Below are 14,088 nucleotides of genomic sequence, written 5' to 3'. Positions count from 1 at the left end.
TCACAAAAATAAGAAAAAAAATAATGATTGTTTGTGGATGTATGGTAGTGGCAAAGCATGAGGTTTAGCCTTAGTTTGCCCTATCTCTTTGTTAAAGTTTGTGATTTATCGCTTTTCATACATCAAAACATGACAAAATGAACCTCTACACCTATGCAACGAAAGCAATAGCTAAACGTAGGGGGTTGGGATATTTGAATGGTGTGATTTGCATGCTGATTGTTGCTGATTTTTTGATGCATATAATGACATAGAGTTTGTGGTATTTTAATTAAGAGGATAGTAGCACGGGTATTGTCTCGGTACTATCCTTACATCGACGCAATGAGTTAGTGAATGAGCATTGGAAAGCCTAGTTGTGCACCACATGTTTCTGATTTAAAATTATGTTTGAGCACTTTAGGATCATTCACTTTTGCATGTGCATGTCAACCATGGTATCAGAATAAAAAGGACTGGATGCATAGCACCTGTTTTCAATGACAATGACCCATGCTTGAGTGTGGAAAGACATCCTAAGCCGTAGGATAGACATTCGTTTCTTGGGGAATTATTTGGAAAGGACACATGGTATCTCCTGGAATACTTTCGAAATGAAAGAGTGGAGTTTGTTCATTTGTTCTATATGTTGAGCAGCGCATCAAGGGGCTAATCCCTGCAATGTAGGAGAGTTGCAGTGGGGCCACAATGATTCAATTGAGAGGTTGCCTCCAATATTGAGCAGCGCATCAAGGGGCTAATCCCTGTGATGTAGGAGAGCTGCAGTGGGGCCACGGTGATTCAACCGAGAGGTTGCCTCCCATGTATGTGACTATCGTGGCATTTATGGCCAATATGTATGGGTTCTCCCTCTATGGAGTTGATAGAAAGGGAAACATTGGACTACAAAACTATAAACACATAGGTTAGGCTTTAGGACAGGTAGTCCTTTAGCAGCAGATAAATGCTCCTCGCCCGCGAAGCCGTGTGGGTGTGTTTGTCTATTATGAGCATGAGGTCCGGCTAGTGCCATAGCAAGTGCCAGCCCATTTGAGGTCCCATCAAAGTCTCACTCACAACCCGATAACGAGACGCAAAGGAGTGCCGGTTGGGGATATTGACTTTGTCGAATGCACAACTCAACACAATAAGTTTTAATGTTTCAATAAACATTACATGAACCATACAAAGAACCACACACAAAACAAACAATGCCTCTCGTAGCTCAAAGCAACTTAAAACCCGAATGCGGGTAGAGCATCATTTAAACTCAAATTTCAAAAACGCCACCAATTCGAAGACAAAACCAAGTGAATTGTATTCTCATAACTTGAAATCCATGAGCCGAGACTTGGCACCTTTAAATCCAAATTTTCCAACTTCACAAGTTAGCAACAAAAGAGATTAGAAGACTTGAAGAAGCAAGCTGAACTCCATGGCTGTGTTGAACTTGAAGGAAGATGGCACTTCGATATCGAAAAGTTAAGTTCTTTGATAGGAGGAAGATTGAACGAGCTATCTAAAGGTGGATGGATGGCGGAACGTGAAGCAGCCGTGGCCAAGATGGAAGCTGAACCGCGGAATATTGAGCCCTTGAAGGCTGAACTACATAGAGCACAGGGTGATGCTCGAAATCTTCATGTATCTCGTCAAGAGTTAAATGCACAGGTGCATCAACTAACACAAAAGCTAGTGAGGGTTTGCACCGATGCTTAGCAGGCTCCAACCATGAAAGCTGAAATGGAAAGCCTTAGGCAGGAGGTTCAACGTTCAAGAACTGCATTTGAGTTTGAGAAGAGTGCCAACACAGAATTGCTAGAGCAGGGAGGTGCAATGGAGAAAAACCTTGTGTTTAATGCAAGAGAAGTGGAGAAACAACGTGCAGAATTAACGGAACATGATGGCATATGCAGATCAGAGGCAGTTTCGGCTATTGACACAAGCAAAAGATGGCGGCTAATATGAAGAAAGCAACAATTATTTTTTTCTTCAACAATTATTTGAGAAGCAAGCAATAATGGAAAATGGCCAAAGAAGAAGGCAAGATGGGCAGGCCGTTGATTTAGGATGCCTGTAATAAATTGAAAGCAAAAGGGCGGCATATCAAGCATGTTAACTTTTAAAAGCTATAGTAGGACACGAATTTGAACACCCTTACCCATCATTGCTGCTACTGCAAGCTGCCTTAATTATTGTATAAGAAATGCCAGAAGCCAAATAGTCCATGATCCATGTATTTACCATAGAAGACATCAAGAAAAGGGCCCTTCTGTGGTGATTGCTTGCAAAGAACACACATCACCATAAAAAGCCACATTGACATGCTCCTCAAGTCTTCAAGTTTTATATGTTCTTGGCTTTTGTTTGTGCAATGTGCCCTAAGAAGTATATGCTTTGGAATAGAACTTCGTACCCATATACCGTGATTTAAGAAGATATAAAAATTGAAATTGATGCTATGCAAACACTCAAGTGATGCTTATAGGAAGAAATATGGACGCACTTGAAGATATTGTGCCTACCCTATCTACATGTTCTCGTGCCTCACGCAAAGTGCAAACAGAGTTCCTTGATTATTTAAATACTTAACCACAAGAACTTCAATTACAAAATGACAAAACAAAGAAACACACAAACAACTTAGGTAACAAAAAACTTCAATTTGACTAGGGGTTTTCAATTTTCGCAAAAACGCTTGACAACATGTTGTAACAAATATATCTCCCTTTACTTGTAAAGAGTTCTCTCTCTTCATCTATGTGTATATGTTTATGTATGTATAAATGTATGTGTGTTTGTATACCATTTACATAATGTAAACACTCTAGATTGATAGAATTTTTATTGCAATGGATTGATAGAACTTGCCTTACGTTAGATTATGATATGTGTTGCAACAAGTACTTCTCTCTTTGCTCATGGTGAGTAGCTTTGTCTCTCTCTCTCCCAAAATTTTAAATATAAAATAATTCATGCAAACAATCCAAATCTACATTTACATTACAGTGCTTTTTGGGAAGTGTGCTACTACTCCACAACTGAAAGAGACAAATTTACTAAAAGATTGTCAAAATTCTCACCACAGCTAACCAATCGAGCTGTGATAATATTTTCTCAACAACATAAAATGCATTTATGCTAAGAGCTAGCATAGTTTTTGCTTCGTTGATGACACCATGGGAAACCCTAGAAAACTTCTTATGCTTGTTGGGAAAAACAATATGATGAAGAACATGGTATTACAAATAAAAAATCATGTTTATATCTAGAGATTATTCTCCTTGTGACTATAGCAAAAAGAGTGAGTATCCAACCCATCTATGTTTCAAGGTGTGTTAATTTGATTCAGATCATAATAGAGCATATGCTGCTACACATGACAACACTACTGAAGAAGCAAATTATGTGAGTTATTCTCTCTCTGGAAAGGATACTTCATGTTCGTGACGAATCTCTTTTTATTATTGATTCTCGTACTATGGGAAACATGACATATCAATCCTAATACTTACATAATTTATTGATCATTCTATTCCTATCAAGAAATTCGTTTATCTTGCTAATGACACAACCTGCCAAGTCAAAGGTATAGGTGATTTATATCTCGATACTCTTTCTTCAATAAGAATTCTGCATGGAGTTTTACATGTCCCGGATCTACAAAGGAACCTTCTTTCAATTGCAAGACTTGTGGATCTTGGTCTCTTTGTTGGTTTTGACCATACCAAGTGTTGTATTGAGAAAGATGGCCAACCATAGTTGTTGCTCCTCGAAATGGTAACCTTTTTGAGTTATCTTTAAATTAAGATGTTGCAAATGTTTTTACATCTCATGGCGATCTTAACAGCAAAATATGGCATCATCACTTTGTTCACTCTAATTTTTCAAAGCTTGTTGATCTTTATCGGCATGACCTTATTCAAGGTATGGAATTGAAAGCTCATCTTCATATGGGTATTTGTGAATATTATGCACTTGGAAAGCATTTTTGCAAACCCTTTTCCATTTCCACCACAACTCATTCTAGAGATTTGCTTGATCTTATTCACATTGATATTTGTGGACCTTTTTCTCCATCAAAATCTCAATATCGGTATTTCATGACTTTTATTGATGACTTCTCAAGATACACCACTATTTTTCTCTTGTGACACTAATCAAGAGCTTTATTATCATTTAGGCAATATAAAAAAACTACAGAACTTCATACATGTTGTTGCATCAAGAAAATTCACAATGATAATAGTGGAGAATACATTTCAAATAATTTTGATGATTATTGTAATAATTAGAGTATTTATCATGAATATATGGTTCCCTACTCTCCTTAACAGAATGGTATTAATGAACATAAAAATAGGACTATTCTTAATGTCATGCGATGTATGCTCATTCATTCAGGCTTATCTCGATGTTTCTGGGCTGAAGCAATCTTAACAATAATATTTGTGCAAAATCATCTTCCTACAACTGCTCCTTCTGTTAAAATACCGATTACTACTTGGACAGGTGAAACTCCTTCTATTTCATATTTTCAAACTTTTGGATATATTGCTTATATTCATGTACCCAAAGAGACTCGCAAAAAACTTGATCCTTTCGGTTTGAAAGTTATTTTCATGCCATGGAAGTTGAGTATGAATTTCTTCTCTCTAAATGTACATGGGTTCTAACTGAGCTACCACGTGGACGCACTACTATTAAAACAAAGTGGATCTGTAAGAGTAAAACAAAAGCATATGGAACATTTGACAAATTCAAAGCAAGGCTAGTTGCCAAACATTTCTCACAAATTGTAGAAGTTGATTAACAGGAAGCTTTCTCGCCTATTGTTCATATTACCAGTATTCAAGTCTTGTTAGTTTTTGCTGTTGAGTTTGATTTGGAGGTTCACCAAATGGATGTGAGAACTGCTTTTCTTAATGGTGATTTAAAGGAAGAGATATACATGGAGCAACCATAGGGATTTATAGTCAAACATAAGGAAAATCTTGCTTGTAGCACTCTATGGTCTCCAACAATCTTGACGAGCTTGGTATCAAAAGATTGATCTCTTCCTTACAAAACAAGGTTTTATCTCTTGTTGTTCATATCCTAACTTATACGTCAAGTGCTACAATGATAGTTTTGTTATTCTTACTCTATATGTGGATGATACCATACTTGTTTCTAACAATCTCAACTTCCTTCAACGAGTAGAGAAGGTTTTATATTATGTGTTTAACATGGTCAATCTTGGAGATATACACTCATGACTTGGTATTTAGATTCAATGCTATTAAGAAAATGGTGTTTTATTATTGCCTCAAAGAAAGTTCATTGAAGATATTATTCAAAAGTTTGGTTTGGGCTCTACACATCTTACTAGTACTCCTTGTCTTGTGAGCTTTACCAAAAACTCTCACTTTCTACAAAATTAAGATTGCTCGCATATCACATACAATCTTGAAGGAAATGGGAAGAGTGAAAGAGGACACCCATTGATTGTCAAGGACCTAGCAAAAGCATGTAGGAAGAAGATACAAGAATGGTCAAGGCCACTTTCCTACACTTTGTGGGTTGATGGCACTATTCATAGTTCGAGAGGGTCCACCTTATAAAACATGTAAGATACCACATGAGTTCAAAAGAAAGGGTATCATATTTTGTAAAATTTACAAGATTATATTTACAAAAGGGATTTTTAAATTACAATTTGAAAGAAATCAGTAAGTTCAATAAAGTAAAAGGGGTCATTTTAAGGTCTGATAGCATGTAAAGAAATGGTATTTCTTAATATCCTTTGAATGCATGTTATATAGATGATTTTTTATAGGTAGACTCCACGGGTTGTCCATTTCATCAAATATTTATTAAATATCTATTGTTTATCTAGTATTGATACACTAGTTGATCGACGATAAAGCTAGAGGAGTATGTGGTGCACCATAGGTTTTAGTTGGGAGGAAATGGTTGCTTCTTGTTCTTTAACTACACCACAAGTTAACAACTTCAAAGCCTTTGATCATCTCTCTCACTCTCTCACTCTCACTCACTCTCTCTCTCTCTCAATATATGTCTATGTGTATATATGTGTGTGTTTCTATATGTTTGCTTTCCTTTGTTTGTTTATCCTAAGTTTTCTCTCATTCTAATAGAATGAAAATGCAAGAAAAGTACAGCCATAGGTTCTTAAACATTGTCATAGATAAAAGCATGTCTATGTGAATGTAAAAAATGCCATTTCATTTTGCATAAGTTTGATTTTTTGTAAACATTTAATAGTAGCCATATGTTGTGTCGTTTTACAAAAATATCCTTGTAATTTTCAATGGCCTACAAATCTACATTGAGCAATCACATCTATGGTCATTTTTGTTGTAAATCACATTTGTGGTCATTTCTCTTGTATGTTTGTTGTTTAGGAGAGACCTTGTCTATACTCTGATCTTCCTTACCAATTTGAAAAGTTTTGTCATTGGGTTATTTCTATGCTTAAGGTGAAAGCCAATGAGCTTTGAGGGAAATTGGTTATCTTTAAAGCCACAAAGCCTGATTAGAGATTTAGTATATTCTTGTAAGTTTGTAAATGTACTACTTTATATAAGTACTATCAAAGAGCGTGGTTGGAAATTGGTTGGTTATCGTTAAGCTACAAAACTTGATCATAACTTGAGTATCTTCTTATTTGTAAGCTTGTAAATTTTACTACTTAATATAAGTGGTTTGCATTCCAAAACAAAAAGGATTTCAATTTAGATCTATTTTAATTGTAACCCCCACTAAATAAAAAATATATTATTTTCAAAAGTTTAGGAGTTTAGAATTTTTCAATAGAAAGATAACATGTCATTGCTATAGCTTTTGTCCATGTGATCTCTTGCTTATTCAAAGGAAGCCAAATTCATGTTTCCTCAACTTGTTGTTTAGAAGTGGGACTTGTGGTTGAATCTCACTACATAGAGCACACATTCTAGCAGGTAAGTACAAGTTGGGAAAAGATTCTCATAATATCGTTACAAAGAAGGCAAATGATACGAGAAGGAAGCTTTGCACGGATCAGCTTCTTGCTTGCTTATTATAGTAATACATCGATATACGGAGGTAATTCTTGCTTATTATTGAATTTAGAGGGCGATGACAATGCTGACACCGAGCTGGAGGACGGCGCCGAGGAGGGAAGCGACGTGGATGTCGACGGTGCCCTGGACGGCGCCGTCAACGATGACGACGATGCCGCTGGGGAGTTTGACGGGGCCGACCTGGTGGCCGGTGGAGGGGTTCTTGAGGTAGCATCTCTGCTGGCTGGACGGCACGTCCACCGTAGCCCCAATCTCCACGTCGATGCTCACCGCCACCCCCACCACCACCGGCAACAGCACCACCGGCTGCCCCGACTTGTTCTCCACCCGGCAGTTCGCTTCCACAGGACACGCCATCCAACTGCATATACTCGCAGCAACTGCTACTACTACAAGCAACTGCCTCAGAGAGGGCAGTACACTAGTACTACGGCCAAAAGTAGTATTGGCTGCCATCTTCGCCGGTGCGCAGAGAGAGAGAGAGAGAGAGAGAGCACTGACTCTGAGTATATCGTCGCAGGCTCCCTCTTTATAGCTGTCTCCCATCATTAGCTCACTAATCAACTTCGTTATCGACCACTTAATTACCGGGCCCGGCACGTTTCTGCAGCCAAACCTTTCGTTTTCAACAGCTGTAAGCATTCTATCGACATAGAACACAGTATCCAAGTGTTGTAATTTATAAGTAAACTTAACAATTACGGTATTTGATAAGTGAAAGGGGAATGATATGCCTTGATCTACTTCCGAAGGCAGAAACAACTCCAAGAGGTCTATTCAAAGTACCGACATCTAAGAAATAAGACTACGTGAAATCAAGTTTCCCTTGGCTTACCTAAGTGAGAACTTTCACATGATAGTGTGGGCTGCCATCTTAGCTGTAACACATCACCATTAGGAAATACAAAACATATGATTCAATCATGGCTTCTATAACTATCTAGGGTGTCAAGACGTGTTAAAATCACACATCATATGGTTGTGGGATCTCATCACAACAATAAGACTACAAGTCCTTTTATGAACCCCACTTTGTAGAATTGAAATGCCTGCTAGGGATTACCCCATCACTAGCATAGGATTTGTGAAGTCTAAACTTGACATTACCATTTTGTGATTGATCGGATTTTATTCTTGCCACTTGGATGGAAATACGAAAACCACGAAAAGAACTTCAAAACACAAAGTTGTAGGTACATCAAAGTGTTGTGTCTATAAAGCTGCTGCATATTGTTAGAGCTGTCAAGGACCATTTGTCATTATATCAATATTGGCAAATTTGGTCTCAATACGAGGGACCCTAAGGATGACTTTTTGAGTTCATATCTAGCATTAGATCCAAGTGGGAGTATGCAACAAAATAGTCTAGGAGTGATCTAAAAATACTTAAAGATCAAAATTTTCCCATGAAATAAAGAATCTTTGTGGAGCTAGTTAAATATTTGTACTTACTAAGATAGTGGTTGACCAAAAGGTTGTATGAAGAGTTGATCACGTTTGGGGATTTACTACTTTTAAACCAAGTATTCTCACATAATGAAAGGTAATTTTCATAACAAGCTATTCCGTTACTACTCAATGATTTGGAGTTTGGAATCTCGTAAACCATTATCACTCATTATGTAATATCTTTAAACTAGATTATTTAATTTCTAATGGGGGTTTTTACATTATGTAAGCATTCTAGATCACCTACATTGAAGGCCTATTTAAGAAGACCTTATTTGTGATTTTTCTTCAATAAATTTCACACTTTTCTATTCAAATGTAAATAACCCCTATAAATAGTGACTTTTTGTATGTACAAACGGTTTATTGCACCCAAACAAGAGAAAATACAACCCATACCATTTTCAAATATCTACATATAGTTAACACCCGAGGCTACAAATTGTGGAATCTTCATACGTTGAGTAAGATGTTAGTAGTAAAAATATTGTGACTATTAGAAAGCTTGCATGACAAGGTCTTTCTCAAAATTTTGACTTGTGCTATGAAAAAGTGATCACATGCATTCATCAAACAACATGGAAAAGACTATTTTCTTTTGTTTATACTTGGATTCTCAATATTTTCTTTATTCTTGAGGACTTATATGCATGTGTATATGAAAACTATTCCTTCTTACACATCATTGTACTAGATCTAGAAGAATTATGTCCTTTAAAGTGTATATCTTAGTTACACAATTGCCTTGAAACCTTTGAGATAAGTTAGAAGTCCTTTTCAATCTTACCTTTTATAGAACATGCTATTTTCTTTTTTTTTAATACTTAGATTGTCATTATTTTCTTTAATCTTGACGACTTATATGCATGTGTCTATAAAAAAATTTCCTTCTTACACAACATTGTATTGGATCTAGAAGAATTATGTCCTTTAAAGTGTATGTCTTAGATAAATGTATCCAAATGTTTTCCTAATTTTCCATCTCCATGTAAACATAAGCTACTATTTTTTCCTTTAATCATATAGATCTCAAGCATACGCTCTCAAAATAATGTCACACACCCTCAAATACATTCAGATGCATGTCCACATATACACACATATGTCCCCCCTCCCTCCCCCCTAGCCATGTGGACACACACACACACAATCTCTCTCTCACTCCCATAAAATACATGCATACATAGATATGTACATGCATAGATACACACCTATGCATATGCATGTGTGTTTGTGTGTCTATATGTATGTACATATGTGAGGGAGTGTGTGCGTGTGTGGTGGGTATCATATATAAATGTAGGTAAATGTGTGTGTATATTCATATGCATGCACAATAGATCTACTAAATTCATTAACAATGTGGAAAGACCTTAACAATGTAAATGGCTAAATCCATAAAAACTCAAAAAGACTATTAGCAATCCTCCATTAATAAGCTACTAAATAAAAGTGGGTGCGAAAATATCCTTTTGAGGATTTATAACCATGAATCTCACAAAAAAAGATCCAAAAAGCCAAAATAATTGTTGATTTCATTGATATGATTATTAAATGTATGTACTATTTGTTGATTTTTGGTGTTCAATGTGTTTTTGGAGATTGAAATATATGTTGAATGATACATATAAAGTCATTATATATGTACTTGGTTATGGGGATATATTAGAGTTCTGAATGCTTTATAATATTTATATTTTTCTCCTTGAGCTCATCTTTCCCTTATAGTGGGTTGGAATTGCTTTTAAAAGTGTTCTAACTAGTCTTGTATGGGCTTTGATAGCGTTTAACATGCTCTAAGAGGTTTTGATGAGAAGTTATTTCTAGTGACTAAATGCCTTAGATTCTTTGTTTATACTTTTCTATCTCATATGTGTTGGTGTGCTTCTATGGGCTTCTATAATCTTCACTACAATGGATGGATGATATACATATGGCAATTTCCAACATATTAGGAAAAACATTCGTAATGTTGATATTTATGCTAAATATATTAGAGTAAATTACTAACTCCTAGGTGGAGAAAATTTACAATTTAAATTTTGGTATTCTTTCTAATGCAACTCAAGGGAGGGAGAGGGTTGTACTGAAGCTGGTGCTGCTTGGAGCCAAAAGTCCATGTGGATCCACAAGGGTGATTGCCAGTATTGTGGAAGACGAGCTTGGTTGTGAGCTTCTCCATGTACATGGCATCAAGTTAGATCTACTATTGAAGGTGATCTTGCTTGAAGTACACTCGAGCAAGGTGGGCCTACACTTTGTCCATCTCCTACTTGTGCATGGTCTCGACACTAAGGAAGGCATAAATGTGATGTCATTACTTGAGGGAGAAGGCTTTGGATTTCATCACTTGAGGGAGAAGTTGAGCATTAGTCGCAAACTTCATTATGTCATGGGTGGGAGCACAAGGTATTTCATAGAGTGGATCATCAAGGTTAGGATCTCCACCAGCTTGTTGGATCATCAGGTTTTTGGGATCTGTCCCCCTCATCGCAACACAACTCCTACTTCATGTAGAGCTTGGGATGGAGGCAAGCACTATGACAGTGCTTAGGATGGAACCAAGCACTCTAATGTTACTTTAGTGGAGGACAAGATTTAGCTCAAGCTTAGGGATACTGATCTTCTTCATATACTAGGCTACTCTCATCCATTGTTTCTCTGGGATGTGTGGATTCCGCCTTCGAATTCCATTTCAAGTCCAAGATAGGCTACTGCATGACTTGCATCCCCTCCTTTGCCTCAACGTTTTGTTGCTCCAATGCTTGGCAATGTTTGCATCTATCACTTTAGATCCACAGAGCTTGTGCCACTCAAGAAGTCAAAAAAGTGCAAGAGACTGGGACCTTGGGTGAATCATCCTCATCACTCACGATGTTGGGTTTCTTTGTGACAACGTACAGTCCTTTTCTGGTAGACACTAGGCACATCGAGCTTCATGTGTAAATTTCCTATCCGACTAATTGATAATGATTGAGAGGGTGGCCACTCCAAGGGCGATGAGTTTGAATTTGGCCACCCAAGCCAAAGACAAAGTGGGTTGGGTGGAGCTGATGGAAGCACTAAGAGCAAGATTTGATGACCTAAAGAAAGCCAAAAATGTGAAAAATTCTATCAAGTTGAAGTGGACATTAAAGCTCAATGAAAGCGGTGGATGAGGATTTGACAATTTTAAGCAACCCTAAAAGGCAAGATTTAAACTCAATTTTGAAGATGGATCTCGCTATGGTCTTGGATTTTTAATAATTTCTTTAGGTGCTAGACTGAGGTGAAACAAGCTCTAGGTAGTGTCAACTCTGACACAAGAACATGGAAAAATTATCAGTTCGTAATTTGGTCGTTGAATGCACGCGATAGCCAAAGCTACGACAAAAGGGGTTTTACAAATAAATGTAAAGGGACCTTAATGGAAATGGTTGTAGCAATTGGGACCAAAAGCCCAAATTTTTTTTGAATAGGAAGGGGGAAATTTTTGTTAAGTGGCTATGTGCATATGTGCATATGTGCTTTATATATGCACATATTGAAACAAGGCATCGTGGGCTAATCCCTAGGGGGTGTAGGAGATCCCTACTGGAGTCATAGTGATAAGCTAGGGGGTGCTTCCTTGATTTTTGTTATGAGGTGCTAGGCACCAATATATTTGGATACTCCTTTTTCTTGGATTGAGGAAGAAGCACATCACATTGGGCTACAATCTAGAGATTAAATTTTACAAATCCATTCTTTGGATAAATCAGTTCACAATGTCTATACGCTCCTAGTCGTGAGGTGGTTGGGTTGTTTAGGTAAGTTTAAATGGTCCAACCAGAGCCTTAAAGCCAATGTCGGGCCCATTTTTGGTCCCCACAAGCACTCTCACCTTGTTGCGAGGGGGTTGGGGCCACATCAATTGGTGGTTGGGTGGAAGGAATGGCCTTAGCCTCAATCATCTGGCTTGTCGAGTAGGGGTGGGAGTTTGGAGTAGCAGTCCTTGATGGCAGCTTGGATCTTACGTTTTAGCTTCTCCCAGTGGTAGATCCACTCCCACTTGTAATTGTACTAGAGTTTCTCAATGATCTCTAGGCCAAGCCATGTCCTAAAATATCTCTTGCATGCATTAGGTGAAGAGATGATACTTTCGGCCTTGGATGTGGATGGCATGGATGTTGTCGAGCTATTCTACGATTGACAAATGTCAGAGTGGACTAGGATGGTGGCCCACGACGTCGTGCCACTATGCGAACATAGTGTGAAAAACTCTAGAGTGCATCATCACCTAACTTTCTTATTGATCTAGAGAGTCAATGTTCTCTGAGTCATTAGTGTTAGAGTTCGTGGCATGGATGGTTCAAAAATACCAGATTTTTGAAAAAGTTTAGCCGAATTTTGATATTAGTTATTGTAAATATCCTAAAAAGCTAGAAAAAAATTCTAGATTAGGGTGGCATGCAAAAAGCAAGTTAATTTTTTAATCGATTTTGGATTTTTCATGAAAAAGGAAGATTGGTGAAATCGCGCACGGCCGTTATCGCAGCGAATAGGCAATGAACTACTTTGAACAACTCAGAGAAGTAGGAGTAACCTGGGAGAATTTTGATCACGTGTCTTGGAGTTTGATCCCCCTTTTGGAGCCAACAGAACCATCAGATTTGGGTTCAGAGCAGGAGAGAGAAAGTTGTTTAGATGCATGTTTTTGGTCTGCGAGGGAGCTCCAAGAGATCTAATGCATTGAGATTGCTTCTGAGTGGTGCCAGACAAGGAATTTTAGGTTCTATCAATACACAGTGGCTTGATTCATTTTTCTTTATCTTTATTATGTTTACCTCTTGTCTATTTTTTTTCTTCTCTTACATCTCCTATTCTCTACTTCATTCTATCTCTAATCCCCGGTGGATATGACCTTTCAACTAAAATCCCTCCAATATTGGTGAACCTGACGTGAAAGGTCGTCAGAAGGAAAGACAAGATGGGAGAACCTTCGAGCACAATTTCCACTGATTTTTTACAGTAATTAGTGAAGAATATGAACATGCTTATGTAGGTACAACAACAACAATAGGTGATGCATGCTTCTACTCAAACAGAAAGTGTTGTGATAAATACTTTGCAAAAGCAGTTGAGCATGAGATGAAGTTATTCAATGGCAGGAATGTATCTGCATATGTACATATCTATACTCAAAAGATGGAATTATTTGGGGTGACTCAACTTGCATGGAGCCGGTATTTTTTAGGGGTTATTGTACATGAATTAAAAGTGCAAATTCCTAAATTGTACATGCAGGATGTTGACTGGGTAGCTTTCAAGAAGACACTTAGGGAAGAATTTTGCATTGAAGACACAAGTTTGATTAAGCACAAGACTTTTCACGAATGGATTTTACAACCCAATAAGGGTCTTGTGCTGTAGAATTATTATAAGAATTTGAAAGTTGACTTAAGTAGCTAGATCTTGCGGAACAACAAGCTCTTGCAAGTCAAAAAATTGAATTGTTTCTACAAGTAACAGATCCTAAGCTTCAAGAGAAGCTTGATGATTTGCTCGAGAATCAAACTACATAGACAAGTCATAAAAGAGAGTGAAGGCATAACAAGGAATCTGTTAGTGCACTTGTGAA

General features: G+C 37.4%; 1 protein-coding gene across 1 annotated transcript; it reads left to right on the top strand.

Annotated features, from left to right (window-relative positions):
* The first annotated feature begins 1,512 nt into the window (after nt 1-1,512).
* On the top strand, nt 1,513-1,944 carry LOC148011459 (protein FLX-like 2). Its single transcript, XM_087670371.1, has 2 exons — nt 1,513-1,647; nt 1,699-1,944. The coding sequence occupies exons 1-2, from the start codon at nt 1,513-1,515 to the stop codon at nt 1,942-1,944; spliced, it is 381 nt and encodes a 126-aa protein (XP_087526497.1).
* The last annotated feature ends 12,144 nt before the right edge of the window (nt 1,945-14,088 follow it).

The sequence above is a fragment of the Lygodium microphyllum genome, chromosome 28 (genome assembly GCF_053477565.2).
Source record: "Lygodium microphyllum isolate KBCC chromosome 28, Lygodium_microphyllum_v1.1.10, whole genome shotgun sequence".
Classification (NCBI taxonomy): Eukaryota; Viridiplantae; Streptophyta; class Polypodiopsida; order Schizaeales; family Lygodiaceae; genus Lygodium; species Lygodium microphyllum.
This window is presented reverse-complemented; position numbering and strand designations above follow the sequence as displayed.

Excerpts from the sequence above, each read along its gene's own strand:
- LOC148011459 (XM_087670371.1), top strand. The coding sequence starts at position 1,513 with ATGGCGGAACGTGAAGCAGCCGTGGCCAAGATGGAAGCTGAACCGCGG. Across the intron at positions 1,648-1,698 it reads GTCAAGAGTTAAATGCACAG|GCTCCAACCATGAAAGCTGA; the intron begins GTGCATCAACTA and ends GATGCTTAGCAG.